Source organism: Megascapheus bottae, chromosome 1 (genome assembly GCF_031878675.1).
Source record: "Megascapheus bottae isolate mThoBot1 chromosome 1, mThoBot2.hap1, whole genome shotgun sequence".
In the NCBI taxonomy this organism is placed as follows: domain Eukaryota; kingdom Metazoa; phylum Chordata; class Mammalia; order Rodentia; family Geomyidae; genus Megascapheus; species Megascapheus bottae.
Window position 1 is genome coordinate 93,159,417 of NC_143509.1, and position 16,960 is coordinate 93,176,376.

The 16,960-nt window shown below is 40.7% G+C and overlaps 1 protein-coding gene across 7 annotated transcripts in view; it reads right to left on the reverse strand.

Annotated features, from left to right (window-relative positions):
* Positions 1 to 16,729, reverse strand: part of App (amyloid beta precursor protein) — a 199,155-nt gene extending 182,426 nt beyond the window's left edge. For 3 of the 7 annotated variants that reach the window (XM_090348304.1, XM_090348287.1, XM_090348269.1), the window contains exon 1: positions 16,508 to 16,728. In XM_090348304.1, coding sequence (XP_090204430.1) covers positions 16,508 to 16,564 — 57 coding nt within the window. In that variant the 5' untranslated portion in view covers positions 16,565 to 16,728. Of the gene's footprint in view, positions 1 to 16,507 lie in introns of all 7 variants that reach the window. The other 4 variants (XM_090348296.1, XM_090348278.1, XM_090348323.1 and 1 more) reach the window with 2 other exon arrangements.
* Between the last annotated feature and the right edge of the window lie 231 nt (positions 16,730 to 16,960).

Genomic DNA, 16,960 nt, shown 5'->3' on the forward strand with positions numbered 1-16,960 from the left:
TGTGGCTAATAAGAATTATCTTGAGGAATTTCTAGAATTAATGTGCTTCTGACTTATTACTTAATCATATAAAACCAGAAACTGCCACTGCAAAAAAAGAAAAAATGGAAAGGAGGATGTTTTATGTCTTTGCAAAATAACAATGTACCCACTGAATCGCTCCAGTAAGATGAAATAGCAATTTCACTTACATCCACATTCAATTTCCAGCTGTTTTTCAAGCCTAACAACTTCTTCTAGTCAAACTTCTGCCTACACAAATTATCACAGAACCATTAAATAAATGGATTGGGTTGGTTGTTTAAATTACTAGGTCTGGTTTTTCTTATTTATCTTTGCTATACTTTATAGCATCTGATCATCTCATGTTATTTAAGTACCATATTATATAGTTGAAGGACTATCAGCTAAACCTGCACCATTATATCCAGCCTAACTTTGGATTGAAAATGTCAAATAAAGAAAACAACAAAAAACATACAGATAGGTATCGGTAGCTCACATCTGTAAACCTAACTACTCAGGAGGCTGAGAACTAGAGACTGTGGTCAAAGCAAGCCTAGTCAGGACAGTGTGTGCAGCTCTATTTCCAAAAATAACCAGCTAAAGAACAGAGTAGAGTTGTGACTTAAGTGCGGCCCTGAGTTTAAACCCTGGGGCTTGGTGGGGGGGAGGGAGGGAAACAGAATAAAAGTCAACACCCCTCTGCAGGTAAATCCTAGCCACAGAGGAGAGTCCTAAGGTTCTAACAGAAAAAATAATAGCACTAAATCTAAAATCAGTAGTTAATCACATGAATAAAGTTAAAACTCTCCTGAAAGTACATATTAACACAATCTGCAATATCCATGATGTATATTTTAGATGAAAAACTCAAAGTTTCCAAGCCAGGTGTGGTGGCTCACCCCTGTAATCCTAACTACTCAGGAGGCTGAGATCCAAGGATCATTGTTCAAAGCCAGCCTGGGCACTAAAGAATGCCAGACTCTTATCTCCAGTTATTCACTAGAAAACAGGAAGTGGGGCTATGGCTCAGGGGTAGGGTGGTAGCCTTGAGCTGAAGAGCTCAGGGTCAGTACCCAGGCCCACAGTTCAGGCCCCATGACCTACAGGAAAAAAGAAAAAAGTTTCCAATTATAAAAACACACCCATCACATATGTTTTCATATGGTAAAACAAATACTTTACCACACCAAATACCCAACACGAACACACCACCCAGTCCTCTTCTCCAATTCACCATGACATGGGGATAAATTTCCATATTTGCTTACAGCACTGAAAATAAATGCTTTACATGCCAGGAGTGTCGTGAGATTAAGCTGTCAAAAATTATCTTGCTTTAAGTATATCTGGGTAAGAAACTATGGGCACACAACAGCAGCTTTATAAAATTTAAATTAAAAAAATCTTAATTTTAATATTTCTAGAAACAAAACTAAGAACAATTAGTTTTGTGTATGTCCATATGCTGAAGCAAAAATAAATCATGCACAGTAACCTTTCCCCACTCTTTTTAGTAAGCAAGTAACTTTTTAGAGTTCAAAGTTACTTACCCTGGATCCCAGCAGACAGCTCCCATGTCTACAAGTGACCAAAACAACAAGACAAGATAAATGAACACTGTATTCAGCATCACCTCCTATTACCATTTCACAGAACAGATCTAGGTATGCCTTCTAATTCTCCTAACTTTTCCCCTTAGGAATTTTGTCCAGATAAGGCCATCCCTTTCCCAGGTTTTCTTAGAGATCCTGGCTTAATATTTAACAGCAGAAGTCTAACATTCATACATATTAAAGCTGAGAAGGCCAGGTGGAGCAGAAAAGGAATGAAATCAGGGTGAGAAAGGAAGAGAGTGGAAATCAGACAACAAAGACTGAGTTTCTCAACTCTCTTCAGATTCTACTTTTTTCATTTGTAAAATGAGGCAAGGGTAAGGGCTCTCTCCAAAACCTTTTCTAAGGTAGCAGTAGAATGAGATGGCAAGTGTTGGAGAGCTATGTTGTCCAAATGGCAGTGGGCACATGTGACTCAAGTTCTAAACATCAAACATCACATGACTGACATTAATTAAGAATACGCTCTGTGGAAATAAAAGATTGAAAAAAAGTGTGTAATATAATTCACAAGTAATTTTTATACTGATCACAGGTTGAAATTGTAACTTTGAATTATGATCACGCTATAATTAATTTCATATTTCTTTTACTTTGTTTAGTTTTGCTTGGCTTCATGATTTGGGGGATCAAAACCAATACTTCAAGCTTCACATAATATAAACATTCCCTAATAATACTGAACTAATACCTTAGCTTCTCTTTTATGTTTTTATGTGGCTGCTAGAAAATAATAAAGTCCCATTATATTTTTCTCAGTGCTGTCCTAGAGTCAGGTGCAGGCACAGATGAAGGTAGTTAAGCTCACAACTACATGTTTTTCTGCATTGCCATCTCCCTGCTGCTGTTTCTGTCTAGAAAGCCCTTTCCTGCCCAGTATTTTCCATGAATCCTTGAAATCCTGTCCAAATGCTGCCCGTCTTCTTTATGAATACATTAGTATGCCTTCTGCTGAAACCTCTGGCACATCATACCTAATTATTTTCCCCACTGAGCTATGGAGTTCCTCAAGGCATTGACTGTTATCTGACTAGTTAGCCCCAACCAGATTCTAAGACTCCTGTCATAGTGGAAATACAGAAGCCATCCAGTGCATGTCCATAATATGAATATAAATAATTTTTAAAGGTGAAAGATAAGAGAGACAATCAGTAGTAAACAGGTAAAAGTAAACAATCAGAAGTCCAAGTTAATGCCAATGTCATAGAAGTCAATTTTAAATTTCAGGAGAAATTTTGTGGAGAAGATAAAACCTTTCAACAAACTATCCAAACACCAGTTAAACATTCTGCATTTACATTCCCTTCTTTTGCTAATAAAAGAATCACATACGTGGGCTTACACTTGGAGTGGATTTAGACTTGGAGTTCTTGCATTCAATCTAAGACATGAACAAGCCAATAAGCAGCGGGGTAATATGTCAGTTTCTTAAACACCGAAACAATTTAAGTGATAATAAATTACCAAAATAGCTGGCACTGGTAACATGCCTGTAATCCTAGCTACACTGGAAGCTGAGATCTAAGGATCATGGTTCAAAGCCAGTCCACAAGAAAACCAGAAGTGGAGCTGTGGCTTAAAGTGGTAGAGTGCTAGCCTTGAGTGAGAAAGCTCAGGGATAGTGGCCAAGGCCACAAGTTCAAGCCCCATGACCAACAAAAAAATAAAATAAATCAATATGTAAAATGGCATTTTACCCAATGACATTTTTCCCCCAAAAAAACACATGTTGATGCTATTTTTCTCATCTGTTCAATTATTTATGAAATCAATAAATACTAGGAACCTACACATACAAGAAATACTTGTAACAAATTAAACATTTTCCATCCTTTGTCCTCCACCTCCCCCAAATACAACCAAACAAATTGAACTTGCAGGACCAGATCAGAATAGTGTAGTGAAACATTTACAATGCAAATACAAAGAACCAAATAGATGGTTTAAAAAACAAAAAAACAAAAAAAAAAACCCTCTCCCTGCCACCACATCCTTATCTTTCTCTTGACCAGCTCTCTTGGCTATGCTGAAAAATGACTCAGAAAGTCCTAAGGACATTTTTATCCAGCAGCCTTCCTCCTACTTCTACTCCACTGAAGCCATTCAGTCACAAAGCTTCCTGATCACTTTCTGGAAGTCTTCCAGTTCTCTTCAGGGATTCCCTTCCTACATACTTCATTGAACAAGTAAGCAATGATTCCAAATTGTGTCACAAATACATTCTTAACTATAGAGTCCTTCCTTCAAGATGTTTCAACTAACAGAAATATGTATGGTACTTTCATATTCAATCACTATGGACTAGCTAAGAACCTACCCCCACCCAAATAACTATAAGATCATAAAACTTGGTTTAATTTTAAGTTTTTTGGATTCTTGGATGCAGAAAGGAGTTAACATTGGGCATAAAATATTTTTTAAAAAAACAAAGAAAAAGACAAAATACAAGGCTAATCATAATACCCTCAATTAGGTTTTCAATGCCTGTCAAGTTAATGGCATTCAGTGGTAATGGCTTCAAGCCATTACAAAAAGGTGGTGGGAGACAAAGTTGGTCCTCTTTACATTTAAGTAAAAAAGAAATATTAATTGTTAAAGGTCCAAAAAAAAAAAAAAAGCAAATGAAAGAAAGCCATGACAATGTATTTTTCATTTTGATGGTCACTCAATTTAATTCTAATATAAAACATTTTCTCTCTAAAACCCACCAGCTACTGACACAAAATAATTTCCAGGCATGCTCAATTGAAAGTGTTCCAACACACCAGGGAACTGATATTTTTAAGGAGACATTTCCTGCTGGGTCAATTGAATTCCTAAGATAAAGAGCTGTAAATCAATGAATATTATTATTATTATCATTAGTTTTTGCCAGTCTTGGGGGTTAAAGTCAGGGCCTGAGCATTGTCCTTGGACACTTTTTGCTCAAGATTAGTGTTCTGTCTCTTGAGCCACAGCATCACTTCTATCTTTCTCTGTCTCAGGAATCAAACCTAGGGCTTTGTGCATGCTAACCCTGGCTTTGTTCTTTTTCTATGCTTGTTTATAATAATCTTGTTTTTCTCTTTTTGGTGGTTCTGGGGCTCAAAGCCAGGGCTTGGCATATGCTAGGTCAGTACTCACCAGTGAGCTAAAACACCAGCTCTCATAATCTTATTTTTTTTTTTTTGTCTGTCATGGGGCTTGAATTTTGGGCCTGGGCACTGTCCCTGAGCTCTTCAGCTCAAGGCTACCGCCCTACCTCTGGAGCCACAGCACCACTTCTGGTTTTCTAGTGGTTAATTGTAGGTAAGAGTCTCATGGACTTTAGTGACCGGGCTGGCTTTGAACTTCAATCCTCAGATCTCAGCCTCCTGAGTAACTAGGATTACAGACATGAGACACTGAGCCCAGCTTTATAATCATTTATTTATTTATGTATTTATATTCATTTATTTTTTGCCAGTTCTGGGGCTTGTATTCAGGGACTAAGCACTGTACCTGGGCTTTCTCAAGGCTAGAGCTCTACTATGGAGCCACACACAGCACCACTTACTACTTTTTCTATGTATGTGGTACCAAGGAATTGAACCCAGGGCTTCATGCATGCTAGGCAAGCACTCTACCACTAGGCCCAAAATCCGGGCCCTCTCATAATCTTTTAAGTATAAAAGAAATTATCAATGGGGTGCTGGAGATTCCCTCCGATTTGTAATCCTAGCTACTCAGGAAGATAAGATCTGAAGGTAACATTCCTGCCAGGAAAGGCAGGATTGTCTTACTGCCAATTAAACATCATAAAGCCAGAAGAAGAGTTGTGACTTAAGTGGTACAGTGCTAGCCTTGAGCACAAAAGCTCAGGGACACATCCAGGCCCCAAGCTCAAGCTCCAGGACCAGCACTCACACACAAAAAGAGAGTATCTCAACTGCCCTAAACCAAAAACAAAGTCTTTTATTATTATTTTTTTTTATTGTTGGGGTAATGTATTACAGTTACCTTTGCCAGATAATAGGTGCATTACTTCTCACACCTTGATACTCCCTCTCAAAAACATAATCTTTCATTATCACAAAACAGAATTTCTAGAGTTCTCACTGAAACTATTTAGTAAACACTCGGTTTAGTATTTATCATGAGTGATAAAACAAATTATAGAAAACCATAGTTACAATCAATATTAACTTCAATCCACTCTACCTACATGTAGCTCTGCTGTCTCCAACTATTCTTGTACATTACTGTGAATATATACTTATTTGAGCAGTGACATCATCAAAGACTTGGAAAATACTATAAAAAGTATCACACTCAACAGTTTTCAACATAAACTACCCTACATCTCTTATTGACCTCCATTTTTTCTAAGTCATTTACAAATTTCTGTTTGTTCTGCTTATTCCTTGTGGAAATGCTATCTGAGATATGAAAAAGTAAATTTTCCTTTGCTGGCTACACTCCTAAGAAACTTGATTTCTAAGGGTATGAAAAATATGCTACTAACTTCTTTACAGAATGTAGATATTAATTTCAAATGTAATTAATTTAATATGTATTGGTGAATAAAATACTTAAGAGATCTGCCTTCCATATTTCTACATTCTTATGGGAGTTTTTTAGAACTCTTCACTTCAAACCAATCTGTTTCAATATCAAAGATACACTGGTTCCAAATAAAACATAATAAGCAGCTAAAAGCAAAGTAACATTTGTTAGGAAATATGAATATCTTCTCTTTGCTTAATTTGTTTTGTATTTGTTTTTATTTTATTAAGATAGGGCCTTGCTATAACGTTCCAGCTGCCCAGAATAAGAGCTCCTCTTATCCTCCAGGTCCCAAATATTAGGACTTAACATGAGTACATCGCTATATTGAAAGAAAAATGGTGGATTTAGCACTAATCTCTCAAATTTAAGCCCAAATTTTAAAAATGTAGCATCACTTTCAAAATAGAAAAAGACTTTCTAAATTATTTTCTTAATCAATATAATAAATAGTGATTTTCTCTATCATGGGGGTTTATCAATTCAAACAAACTAGGCAAGTTATATTTGTCTTTTTAAGAAAAGATGCAATTATGCTTTTGAAAATCCATCCAGCAATAGAAACATAAAAAGTGCTTTTGTTGGGCTAATCAAATCTTAAGGGATAATCCCATTTTCTTTATTTTCTATTGCAACTGAAATTTATATCGCCTCATTAATTTTATTGTAAAATACCAATCAAGTACAAGTAAAGAAAAGGTGAAAGAATGAGTTTGTGGTAGCTAAGATTGAAGGGGTAGGTGTAAATTACATAAATGTATCTCCAGGGTAAGATTAAGCTTCTCGTTTATCTTCCTGTAAAATGTCTCTATGGATCAAAATATATTACACTCATTACAGCTTTGATATTTAGCAAGGCAACAAGAATAATGCACTTTTACTTAGATTTTTCTTTGTATAACAAATCTCTTATTCTCATAAGTATCCTTTAAGGTTGGAAAGTAATCTGTCAGTCTATAATTTAGAAGCTTTACTTTACCCAATGCAGATAGCATGTGGCTTTCTCTGAATCCAAAATTGCATGACACACACACACTTCTTAGAAAAAGTTAAGCAAAGAACAATTTCATACCTACCAAGTCACCAAAACACAAATAATAGTTTATTCTTGCTAAATCAATGATTTTATTTTTTTCTCTGGCCTCCTAATTCCTTAATTATTGTTACCTTTAAATAGTTGTACAAAGGGCCAGGAGTTTGGCCTAGTGGTAGAGTGCTTATCTAGCACGCACAAAGACCCAGGTTTGATTCCTTGGTACCACATACCTAGAAAAAGCTGAAGTGGTGCTGTGGCTCAAGTGGTAGGGCACTGTCCTCAAGGAAAGCCCAAGGACCAATGTTCAGGCCCTGAGTTCAATCCCCACGACTGGCAAAAAAAAAAAAAATAGTTGCACAGAGAAGTTTCTATTCAGAATTTCCATCTGAAAAAAAAATCTCATAAACAAAGTAGAAAAAAAAAGACTAGAAATAAGGATATTTGAGTGTTGTTTAGGGTCTGCAATTCACAAGACCTTAAGAAATCACTGCACAGGATCCATTCATCTACAAAATGAGTTTATCCCCCCCACCCCAGCCAAAAAAAAACCAAAACCTTTCCCAAATGTTTGTGTTATTTCTTAGTTATGTTCAGGGTCTCTACAAATGATTCTGAGACCATTTCTTTCCTTCCCCACTGTGTCTACTTGTGGTAGTGTGTTTATTATAATATAGTGTCTTAGCTACATTCTCCTGCTTACACCTAACCCTTCTGTTGCTTGAGCAGGACAAGCACGAACACACAGCTGGCTAACAACAAGCCCACAGACCTTATAGGAGTTTAGTTTTTGGTCTAACCATAAATTAATCAGGCTTATATACAAGATGTCCAATTTGAAGTACTCAAAGTTTCCAAATATTCCTTTTTTTTTTTTTTGCCAGTCCTGGGCTTGAGCTCAGGGACTAAACACAGTCCTTGGACTTTCTCAACCACTTGAGCCTCAGCACCACTTCCAGCTTTTTTCTATGTATGAGGTACCAAGGAATCGAACCAGTTTTCATGCATGCTAGGCAAGCACTCTACTAACAGGCCAAACTCCTGACCCCAAATATTCCTTTTTTTTTATTTTAATTTTTTGCTAGTCCTGGGGATTGAATTCAGGGTCTAGTCCTGAGCTTATTTTGCTTAAGGCTAGTACTCTACCCCACAGCACCACTTCTGGCTTTTTCTGTTTATGTGGTACTGAAGAATCAAACCCAGGGCTTCATGCATGCTAGGCAAGCACTCTACCACTAGGCCAAACACCCAGCCCCCAAATATTCTTAATTGAACTCTAAAATGGAGATTGAAATCCGCTTACGAGAAAAATATTTGGGGTTTTAAAATCATTTCAATTAAACTGTAGGTCACGAACAAGGTGTAGTGATTTGATAGCATAAGTAGTTATGTAAATTCATTTCACTTAAATGAAAAAAAGGAAAGAAAAAGAAAAACTGGTTTCTGAACAGAAATGTTGCATTCTCAGCAGTCTGTTCTCAGGTTTCTTGTCCTAGGTAAAAATCATGTTGAGCTTCCACTGTAGGAGCAAAATTCCTTTGTTGGCACTTGAAATCTTCCTCTTCTGGAGGAAGGCTGGCAAAGCCTGTAAGATTCTGCTGAAAACTAAACTAACCTTGTTTTCCAGCTCTTTGCACAGAGCTGATAGCACAACTAATAGCTGAGTTAATAATCAAGCCAGTGTATAAACTTGCTCAGTATCAGACATGTGGCACGCTGCCAGTATGCACAATACAAATAAGTCTTTCCCATTAGTATAAACCCTGTTTATGCTCTCTTTATGTTTCTATACTATTTAAACTGTTCCACGAGCGTGGATTTTTAAGTATCTTAAAAAATCTAACTAAAATAAAAATTATATATTTAATAAAATTTCAAATATGTAGTCTGAAACTCATGAAATGTGAGAGCTTTTTATATTTAAATCAAATACATTTATGCTTTCTTTAATTTTTGGACTGAGTCTTGTCATGTAGCTAAGGCTGGCCTTGAACTCCTGATCCTCCTGTCTCAGTCTCCTAAGTGGTAGAATTACAAGCCTGAGTTACCATACCAAGCTAAATTAGTTTTCACAAAGAAAAACTGCCTATTTCCTGTATTATTTTGTCAATAAATGAACTAATTTAGTCTAAAAAAATGAAACACCATATAGGTTTAACTTTCAAAAACTATGCATTTGTGAAAAAAAAGATAAGTTACTTCAACATACACAGATCTAATAAGCACAGATCTAATAACAGGCCATCAGGCTGCCTACATCCTAGCTCGAAGTCTACTATCTGTTCTTAGTACACTGATTGAAACAATTCAATCCCCACCAACCATAAAAATGATTATCTACGTGAAACTTTGACTACAGTTGAGACCTCAAAAGGGAATGAGTTAGGATCTATACCCAAGTAATCTTGCTCCTATCCAGGATGTCAGAGTATGTTATGGTTTCTTATTTGACCCCAATGTCCCATGTGGAACATGGCTACATCTCTCATCTTTTCACTTCCAGGACACCATGACCTTGGCAGCCTGATCTGTTACACATTCTCTGCCATGCTGTATAACCTAGCTACAGGCCCAAAAGTAAGTGGTCTGTGAAGCAAAGTAGCAAACCTTTCCTCCTTTTAAGTCAATTATCTAAGGTACTCTTGTTAGAGTAACGGAAAGCTGACTCACACAATGTGCAATGTACCTTTTATACACAACTGAGAAATACTCAGTGATTCAGTATCAGGCTGAGATCTGAGGATCATAGTTCAAGGCCAGATCAGGCACTAAAGAATGAAAGACTTATTTCTGATTAACCACTAGAAGACAGGAAGTGGAGTTATGCCTCCAGGGGTAGGGCAGTCGCCATGAGCTGAAGAGCTCAGGCCAGACCCAGAGTTCAAGCCCCATGACTGCCGAAAAAGAAAAAAGAAAGAAAGAAAGAAAGAAATCAACATTATCAATATGGAAATAACTCCAGTTCTGTCATTTTTCTCCATATAAACTACTATCTTCTTTCATAAGATGCTCTAATTTTAGCAACATTCAAGCTAAATCTGCATCACATGCTTTTTCAAAATACAGGAAATTACAGAAGAGATCACACAAGTTTGTAATCTCAGCTACTGGGGAAGCTGCAGCAAGAGGTTCACTTGAGTCTTGAAGTTCAGTACCTTTCCAGGAAGTACAACATGACCCCATCTCAAAACAAAACAAAAATCTGGGATAGCAGTATCTATCCCAAATAAGCCTAAATTAAATACTATCTTTGCTCCATACTGCATCTAATATTTAATATATGCAACCCCAGAGCCTCTGTATTGTTAAGTCAGATACTCTATGAAGCACTGACTTAAATAAAAAAGTATTAACAAACCTGTCCCATTTTTTTACCCTGTTAAACTACTTTATTCCTAAAGCAGTCTTTCTAACCCTACTTTTGGTAGACTTTTATTTCTGGAGGAATACCACTAAAACCTACTTTTTAACCAGGATTAATCTGAGGAAGAAAATGCATCAAACATTTTTGTTTTTTATCCAAAAAATACTGGAGTGCTTACTTTATGGTTATTTCTTTTTTCTTTTTTTTTTTTTTTTTTTTTTGCCAGTCCTGAGCTTGAGCTCAGGGCCTGAGTACTGTCCTTGGACTTTCTCAAGGTTAGAGCTCTACCATTTGAGCCTCAGCACCACTTCCAGCTTTTTTCTGTGCATGTGGTACCAAGGAATCGAACCCGGGTCTTCGTGCATGCTAGGCAAGCACTCTACCACTAGGCCAAACTCCCGGCCCCTTTTTCATATATTTTTGTTGTAATTAATAGAAGGGTTACATTATATTCATCACAGAAGGTGCATTACTTCACAAACATTGATACTCTTTCTCATGTCTTGGTCCCATTTCCCTCCTCCCACCCCCACCCCTCATCTTGTTTTCCCCCCTTCCCTATCCTATTTCAGGTAACTTTATGGATGACTCTTAAGCCAGCCAAATTAAACTAAGGCAAGAGTTTTGTAACATTCCCCCCTTTACCAAGATTTTCATTTGCAAACTGAGGTGGAGGATGTAGGCACAGTCTACTTTTTTATTCTTTTTTTTTTTATAAAAGACAAAGAGAGAAAGAAAATCAGACCAAGAGAAGAATGATAGAGGAGGGAGAGAGAAACAGAAAGCGAGACTGGGGTTATCACTTATGGTTTAAACTTGTTTCTAATCCAAGGGTCAAGTTTGCTCCCTCACTAGCCAGCCACTCTCCTCTCCTACACACTCAGGAGGGGTGTCTGTATATTGTGACACAGGCTGTTAAGACTGTGTATTATAGTATTACAGCAATCCCACGGTTTCATAGTGAAGAGTACTGAACATCACTCTGCCTGCATATATGTGAATATGGACTCCCATAGTAAAAAAGAAAAGCTACCATCGTCATCGTCAAGCAACACAGTGTGTTAGAGTGGAAAGATGCAATTGACCGATCCCATCCTAAATGCAGGAAATGTGCTATAAGGAAAGGCAAGTTTGCTTTAACACCACAAAGGTCTCTCTCAAGGTGAGTGGGGTTTGATGATAACCCTTGCTACAATCAATCCTAACAGCTTTGAGGAGGGATGCAAACATCCAAAAAATGGTCTCCATATTCTGCCTGTCTCCATATTTCTTGGTCTACTTGTTGGGTCTTTTTTGTTTTCAGATCAACTTGAGGAAGCTTGCTGCAAGATGCTAAAATGGTGGTTTGCACGTGGTTCAAACTGTTCTGATTATAACCAGTCACAAGATCACATTAAGAATTCCAGAATATATTTTTAATGCCAACATCCTGGCATTGCTTCCAAAGGATCACATTTATTTGCGCGGGGTGAAGTCCTGGAAATCTGTGTGTGTGTGTGTGTGTGTGTGTGTGTGTGTGTGTGTGTGTGTGTGTGTGTGTTTTCCTTTAATCCTCCTGATTCTGTGAAGTATACGAGTTTAAGAAGAATCTTTTCCTAGCATGTATAAGGGTTCCAACTCCGTGGCAAAAAAAAAAAAAAAATCACCAGCCACATGATTTCAGGATTGAGAGAATAAGTCAAGGTTGAATTTCCTTTGGTGAAATATTAAAAGCATTTCGTCAAAAAAAAAATGGAAGAAAGGGAGGGAGGGAAGGAGACCAGTTCCTACCATAATGTTTCCAGTGTATCACTATTGCTATCTTGAACTGGGTCAAAACACAATTGAAGATGAAGATGTGACAGAATAGCTTTCCTGTGTGTTTTCCACTCCTCATTTCTATCACCCTGCTCCTCTTCACAGTGGATCTCACATTTGTCATACTTGATGTGGTCATACATAGTCTGTTTATTGTCTGCTTCTCCAGACTAGAAGCCTTGTGAAGAAGATGGTGTGGTCTGTCACAATATTATCAGAGCTGGGAGATAGGATTTGGTCCAAAAAAGGAAATAATATTGAACATAAAAAGGCTTCATACTCATTTTCTAGATCTGAGATATAAACCTGGCTGGAAATTTAGCACCAGGAAATGACCCATGTTCCTTCACTCTTTCAGTATGTGTATTCATCCTGTAACTTTTTCTCAGAATACTCCTTCATCTGTACTTTCTTCTTGGGTATTGAATCCATAATTATGTACTACTTTCATAATTATGTACATGTTTTGTTCAACCTACAAACATCCATAGAGATATGAGCATGGAAGCATGTGCAGACCTTGAATTCTGGGAGTTTGGCATTTAAAGTACATTTTTACAGGTTTGCTTATAAATATATGTTTGATATAAAAGGGAGAAATTGAAAAGGAACTGTATTCATGAAAGATGATTTTTAAAACTTGAAGCAATAAAATTGGCAGAAATAATGTATTGTTCTTATTCACGTTTGTGTGTGTGTGTGCATTGGGGGGGGGGGTGTTGAACTCAGGGCCTGAGCAATGTCTATAGCTTTTTTCATTAAGTTTGACACTCTACCATTTGAACCATAGGTCCACTTCCAGCTTTTTGGTGGTTAACTGAAGATAAGAGTCTCAAGTACTTTCCTGCCCAGGCTGGCTTTAAATGGCTATCCTCAGATGTCAGCCTCCAATGTAGCTGAAATTATAGGTATGTGACTAATTCATTAGAGTGAATGACCTCCCTACCTTTCTGCCAAGGTTTTCCTGCTGGGCCTTTATTCACCTCTTAAGCACACAGCAAATATGACCCACAACTTTAACCATCATAATATATATGACATATATATATATACATATACAAAAATCACAAAATGGGATCCTATAGAAACAAGGAAAAATCCTTAGTTAAGCTAACAAACCCCTTCATTTTCCTTCAAACTAATATTCAATTGATCACTGATTTGCCTTTCATTTTAATAAAAATTGAAGTCATTTTTAACTTAACCTTGTGAATCTTACAAATTTCCATCATCCAACATAGTTGTTCCATCTAGTAACTTCTCTGCCATACTAACAACCTTGCCAGAGCCATCGGGAGAATGCCGCTCAGAGTGAGAGGAGAGAAGCATCTATAGCAGCTTGCCAATTATCACCTGCTGACGAAGAGGAAAGGGAAGCACTCCTTTAGAGTTCACTAGCAGACTTCAGCTTTTCTTTTCTGCCTATAAGCATCTGCATGCAAGTAGATAGTACTACTCAGTAGCAGTCAGTTTCTCAAATCTGTGAATTAGCACCACCACCAAGGCAAGATCAACCTAATCGGGTCAGACTATCAAAACAGAAAGAAAAAGCAAGTATAAGAATGAATAAGCAAACAAGTAAACAAATAAATAAATTCATGTATATCAGGGTGTGTTAAGCTCATGCTGCTAATCAATGCACCAGGCAAAAGCATGAATCCACTAAAGGCTTCTCTTCCCTACAAGCTATAGCCCATCCACTGCCCTTAATTCATTTCATTTCCTTTTCAGAGCCACCTGCAGCAGACCTATTTTCTAGCTGTACAAAAGACAGTGAGCTCATAATTACATCGTTTTAGTGGACACAGATAGAGCTGCCTAAATCCTTCTCAATCCTCATTAGAGTAAATTATCTACCTACACTTCTGCCAACATTTTGCAAAATGTATTCTGAATCTCACATCTATCTTGTAAAGAGGACAATAACAGAAGAAAATCTCCAAAAGGATGATAGAAAAAGCAAGCAAATGCAACCAAACAGGTCTACAAATAAATCTGAACACATTAGTCTACATGCTTCTTCTTTTTCCACAAGGGGAAAAATGCACAAAAAAGTTAAATATGTAAGTTTTGATTTAAAAAAATTTTGCTTTTTAATTACTTGTCTTTAAACTTGTAGGACCACTCAAAAAAAAAATGAAAGAATTATACAAATAAAAACTCTAGAAACATCTGAATTTCCTTAATAAAATGTCTTTAAAAAAAACAAACAACAACAACAAAAAAAAACGAGAAAACAAGTCATTTCACTCTTAAAACCTGCCCTAATGCTGCGGTGTTTCTAATTTCAGAGTTACTTGTGTATAAAAAAAAAAATGGAAGGTAAGAAAGTTCAATGACCTTGTAAATAAAGGAGGAAAAAAAAAACCTGTAGTGTGATGTCTACAGTTTCAACTGAATTACAGGAAAACATTTCTCCGGAAATTGTTTTGTTGTTGTTGTTGTTGTTGTTTTGTTTTGGCCTTTTTTTCCTTTTGGGGGGAAAATTACTATAAGGTAGGGGGGAAGGGAAGGAAACTTGGGAGGGAAGATTACAAATGGTAGAATTGAACGGAAACCCCCAAACTGATGCACCATGCAAACAACTCCGAAGCATCTTTTTACATAAGATGGAAAAACAGTCATTCTGCATAGGCGTCAGCTAAATGCTGGAGAGTTGGAAGCACGGGGAAGACTTGTTATATACACCTAGTGGTGGGTGGATTTCCACCAAGCTGCAGCCTCTACACAGCTTTTCTTTGCTGCACTGCAGAGGCGCCATCTTCTCCCGTCTTAATCTTCGTTCTATTCAATTCTTTTATCTGCACCCTAAAGGAAAAAAAAAAAAAAAAGAGCCCCTCCCTGGCATCCTGCATCCCCTGGGAGGAAGCGGGGTGTCTAAAGCCGACTCCCCAGAGCGGCCAAAGGGGAGGCCGCGCCTTAATCAGACAAACACCTCCTTTGATGCCTGGGAGAGGGAGAGCCCTGCCTCCCAGCCTCCCTGCCTCCCCCAGCCACTGCCCTTGGCACCCCCACTCTCCGCGATTCCTCCCCGAGGACTTTACAGCTCCGCACGCAACTAATCCGAAGGTGGGAAGTGGAGGAGCAGCCCCCCTCCCTCTAAGATTCCGCTCCAGAGGCCCCAGCCCACCCCCTCCCACACCTCCCCACCCCCTCCACCACCACCACCCCCCACCCGCCGTGGGGCAGACGCGCAAAGCCAGCCAGGCTGGGAGCCTCGGCAGCGCACGGCCCCGCGCGGCTCCGCCACCGCGCCCCGGACGGCGAGGGCGGGGTGTCGCGGCTTTTGTTCCCGGGGACATTCTTGCGTCCCCGGGAGGAAGAAGCCGAGGGAGGAAGCGAGCGCACGCCCTGGACCTCCGGGCTGGCGTGGGGACGGACGGCGGGGTGGCCGTGGGTCTCCCACCCCCTCCCCATCCCACGGAACTTAACACGCAGCAAGGGAGGCGCAGCGATGTACAAAGTTTGCCCGAGGATGGCGGGGCCCCGAGCGACCCCGGCGGCCGCTCCTCCGGCTAGGGTAGCAACGCGGGGTGCCGCCGCCGGAGACCGACCGCGCGGGGGGGAAAAGGGAAGGAGGCTCCCGCGGAGAAGAGGGGTGATGGGTGGAGGGAGGGGGCAGTGTGAGACGGGGGTGCAGGAGGCCAAGAAGAACCGGGGGAGAACGGGGAGGAGGGGGCAGCTTCCAGACCCACCACGATCCCCCCCCCCACACACACACACTCCCCGAGATTCCGAGGGGGAAAACAGGGAGGGGCGGCGATTTCAGTGCTGGGGAGCGGATCTCCGGGCGCCGCGCGCTCGGTTTTCCACACGTGTTTCCAGCCCAGCCCCCCCCCCCCACCTCCCCACACCCAAATCTGGACGTCGCTCTCCTTCCCGGAGACCCGCTCACGACGGCGGAGACCCAGCGGGGGTCAGCGGAGCTCAGGGTCGTCCCGAGCAGGCGCAGATCCGGGGCGCCAGTCCGCTCCCCGTCTGCGGGGCCGGGACGAGCGTCCCCGGGGCAGGGCAGGGCAGGGCCGGAGGCGGGGATGCGCCAACCCGGGCGGAAAGGAACGAGGGGAAGGGGGTTCCCCTGGATTCAAGACCCGAGGGATGTGGACTGGAAGCTCACCGTACGCCCCTTCCCAGCCCTCCCCCCCCCCCACTTCAAGGCGCGGCACCCACCTCCAACGCCCGAGCCGTCCAGGCGGCCAGCAGGAGCAACGCCAAACCCGGCAGCATTGCCGCCCCGCGCTGGGCACCGAATGCGCTGCCGTACGAAAGAGAACCGCCGCGCCCTGGCTCTGCCCGGGTCGCCGCCGCCACCGCCGTCGACTCCGAGGGTCCTCCGCGCTCGCACAGCTCCCGGGTGCTGTCGCCTACCGCGGGCGGCTGAGGAAACTGACGGAGAGAGGGAGCGCGGCGGCGGGGCTGGAGCCCGGCGAGTCAGCTGATCCGGCCCACCCCGCTCGCCACCCGAGAGGGACCCCTAGCGGCGCCCCGGGGAGCTGCGGCTCGCCGGGTCGCGCGCGCGCGTGCGCGGATAGGGAACCGCGCGCCCTCCACCCACAGGTGCGGCGCCCGCGGCGCTGGAGGCTCTGCGCCTCCGTCCGCGCACCTGGGCTGGGGAGAACTGTG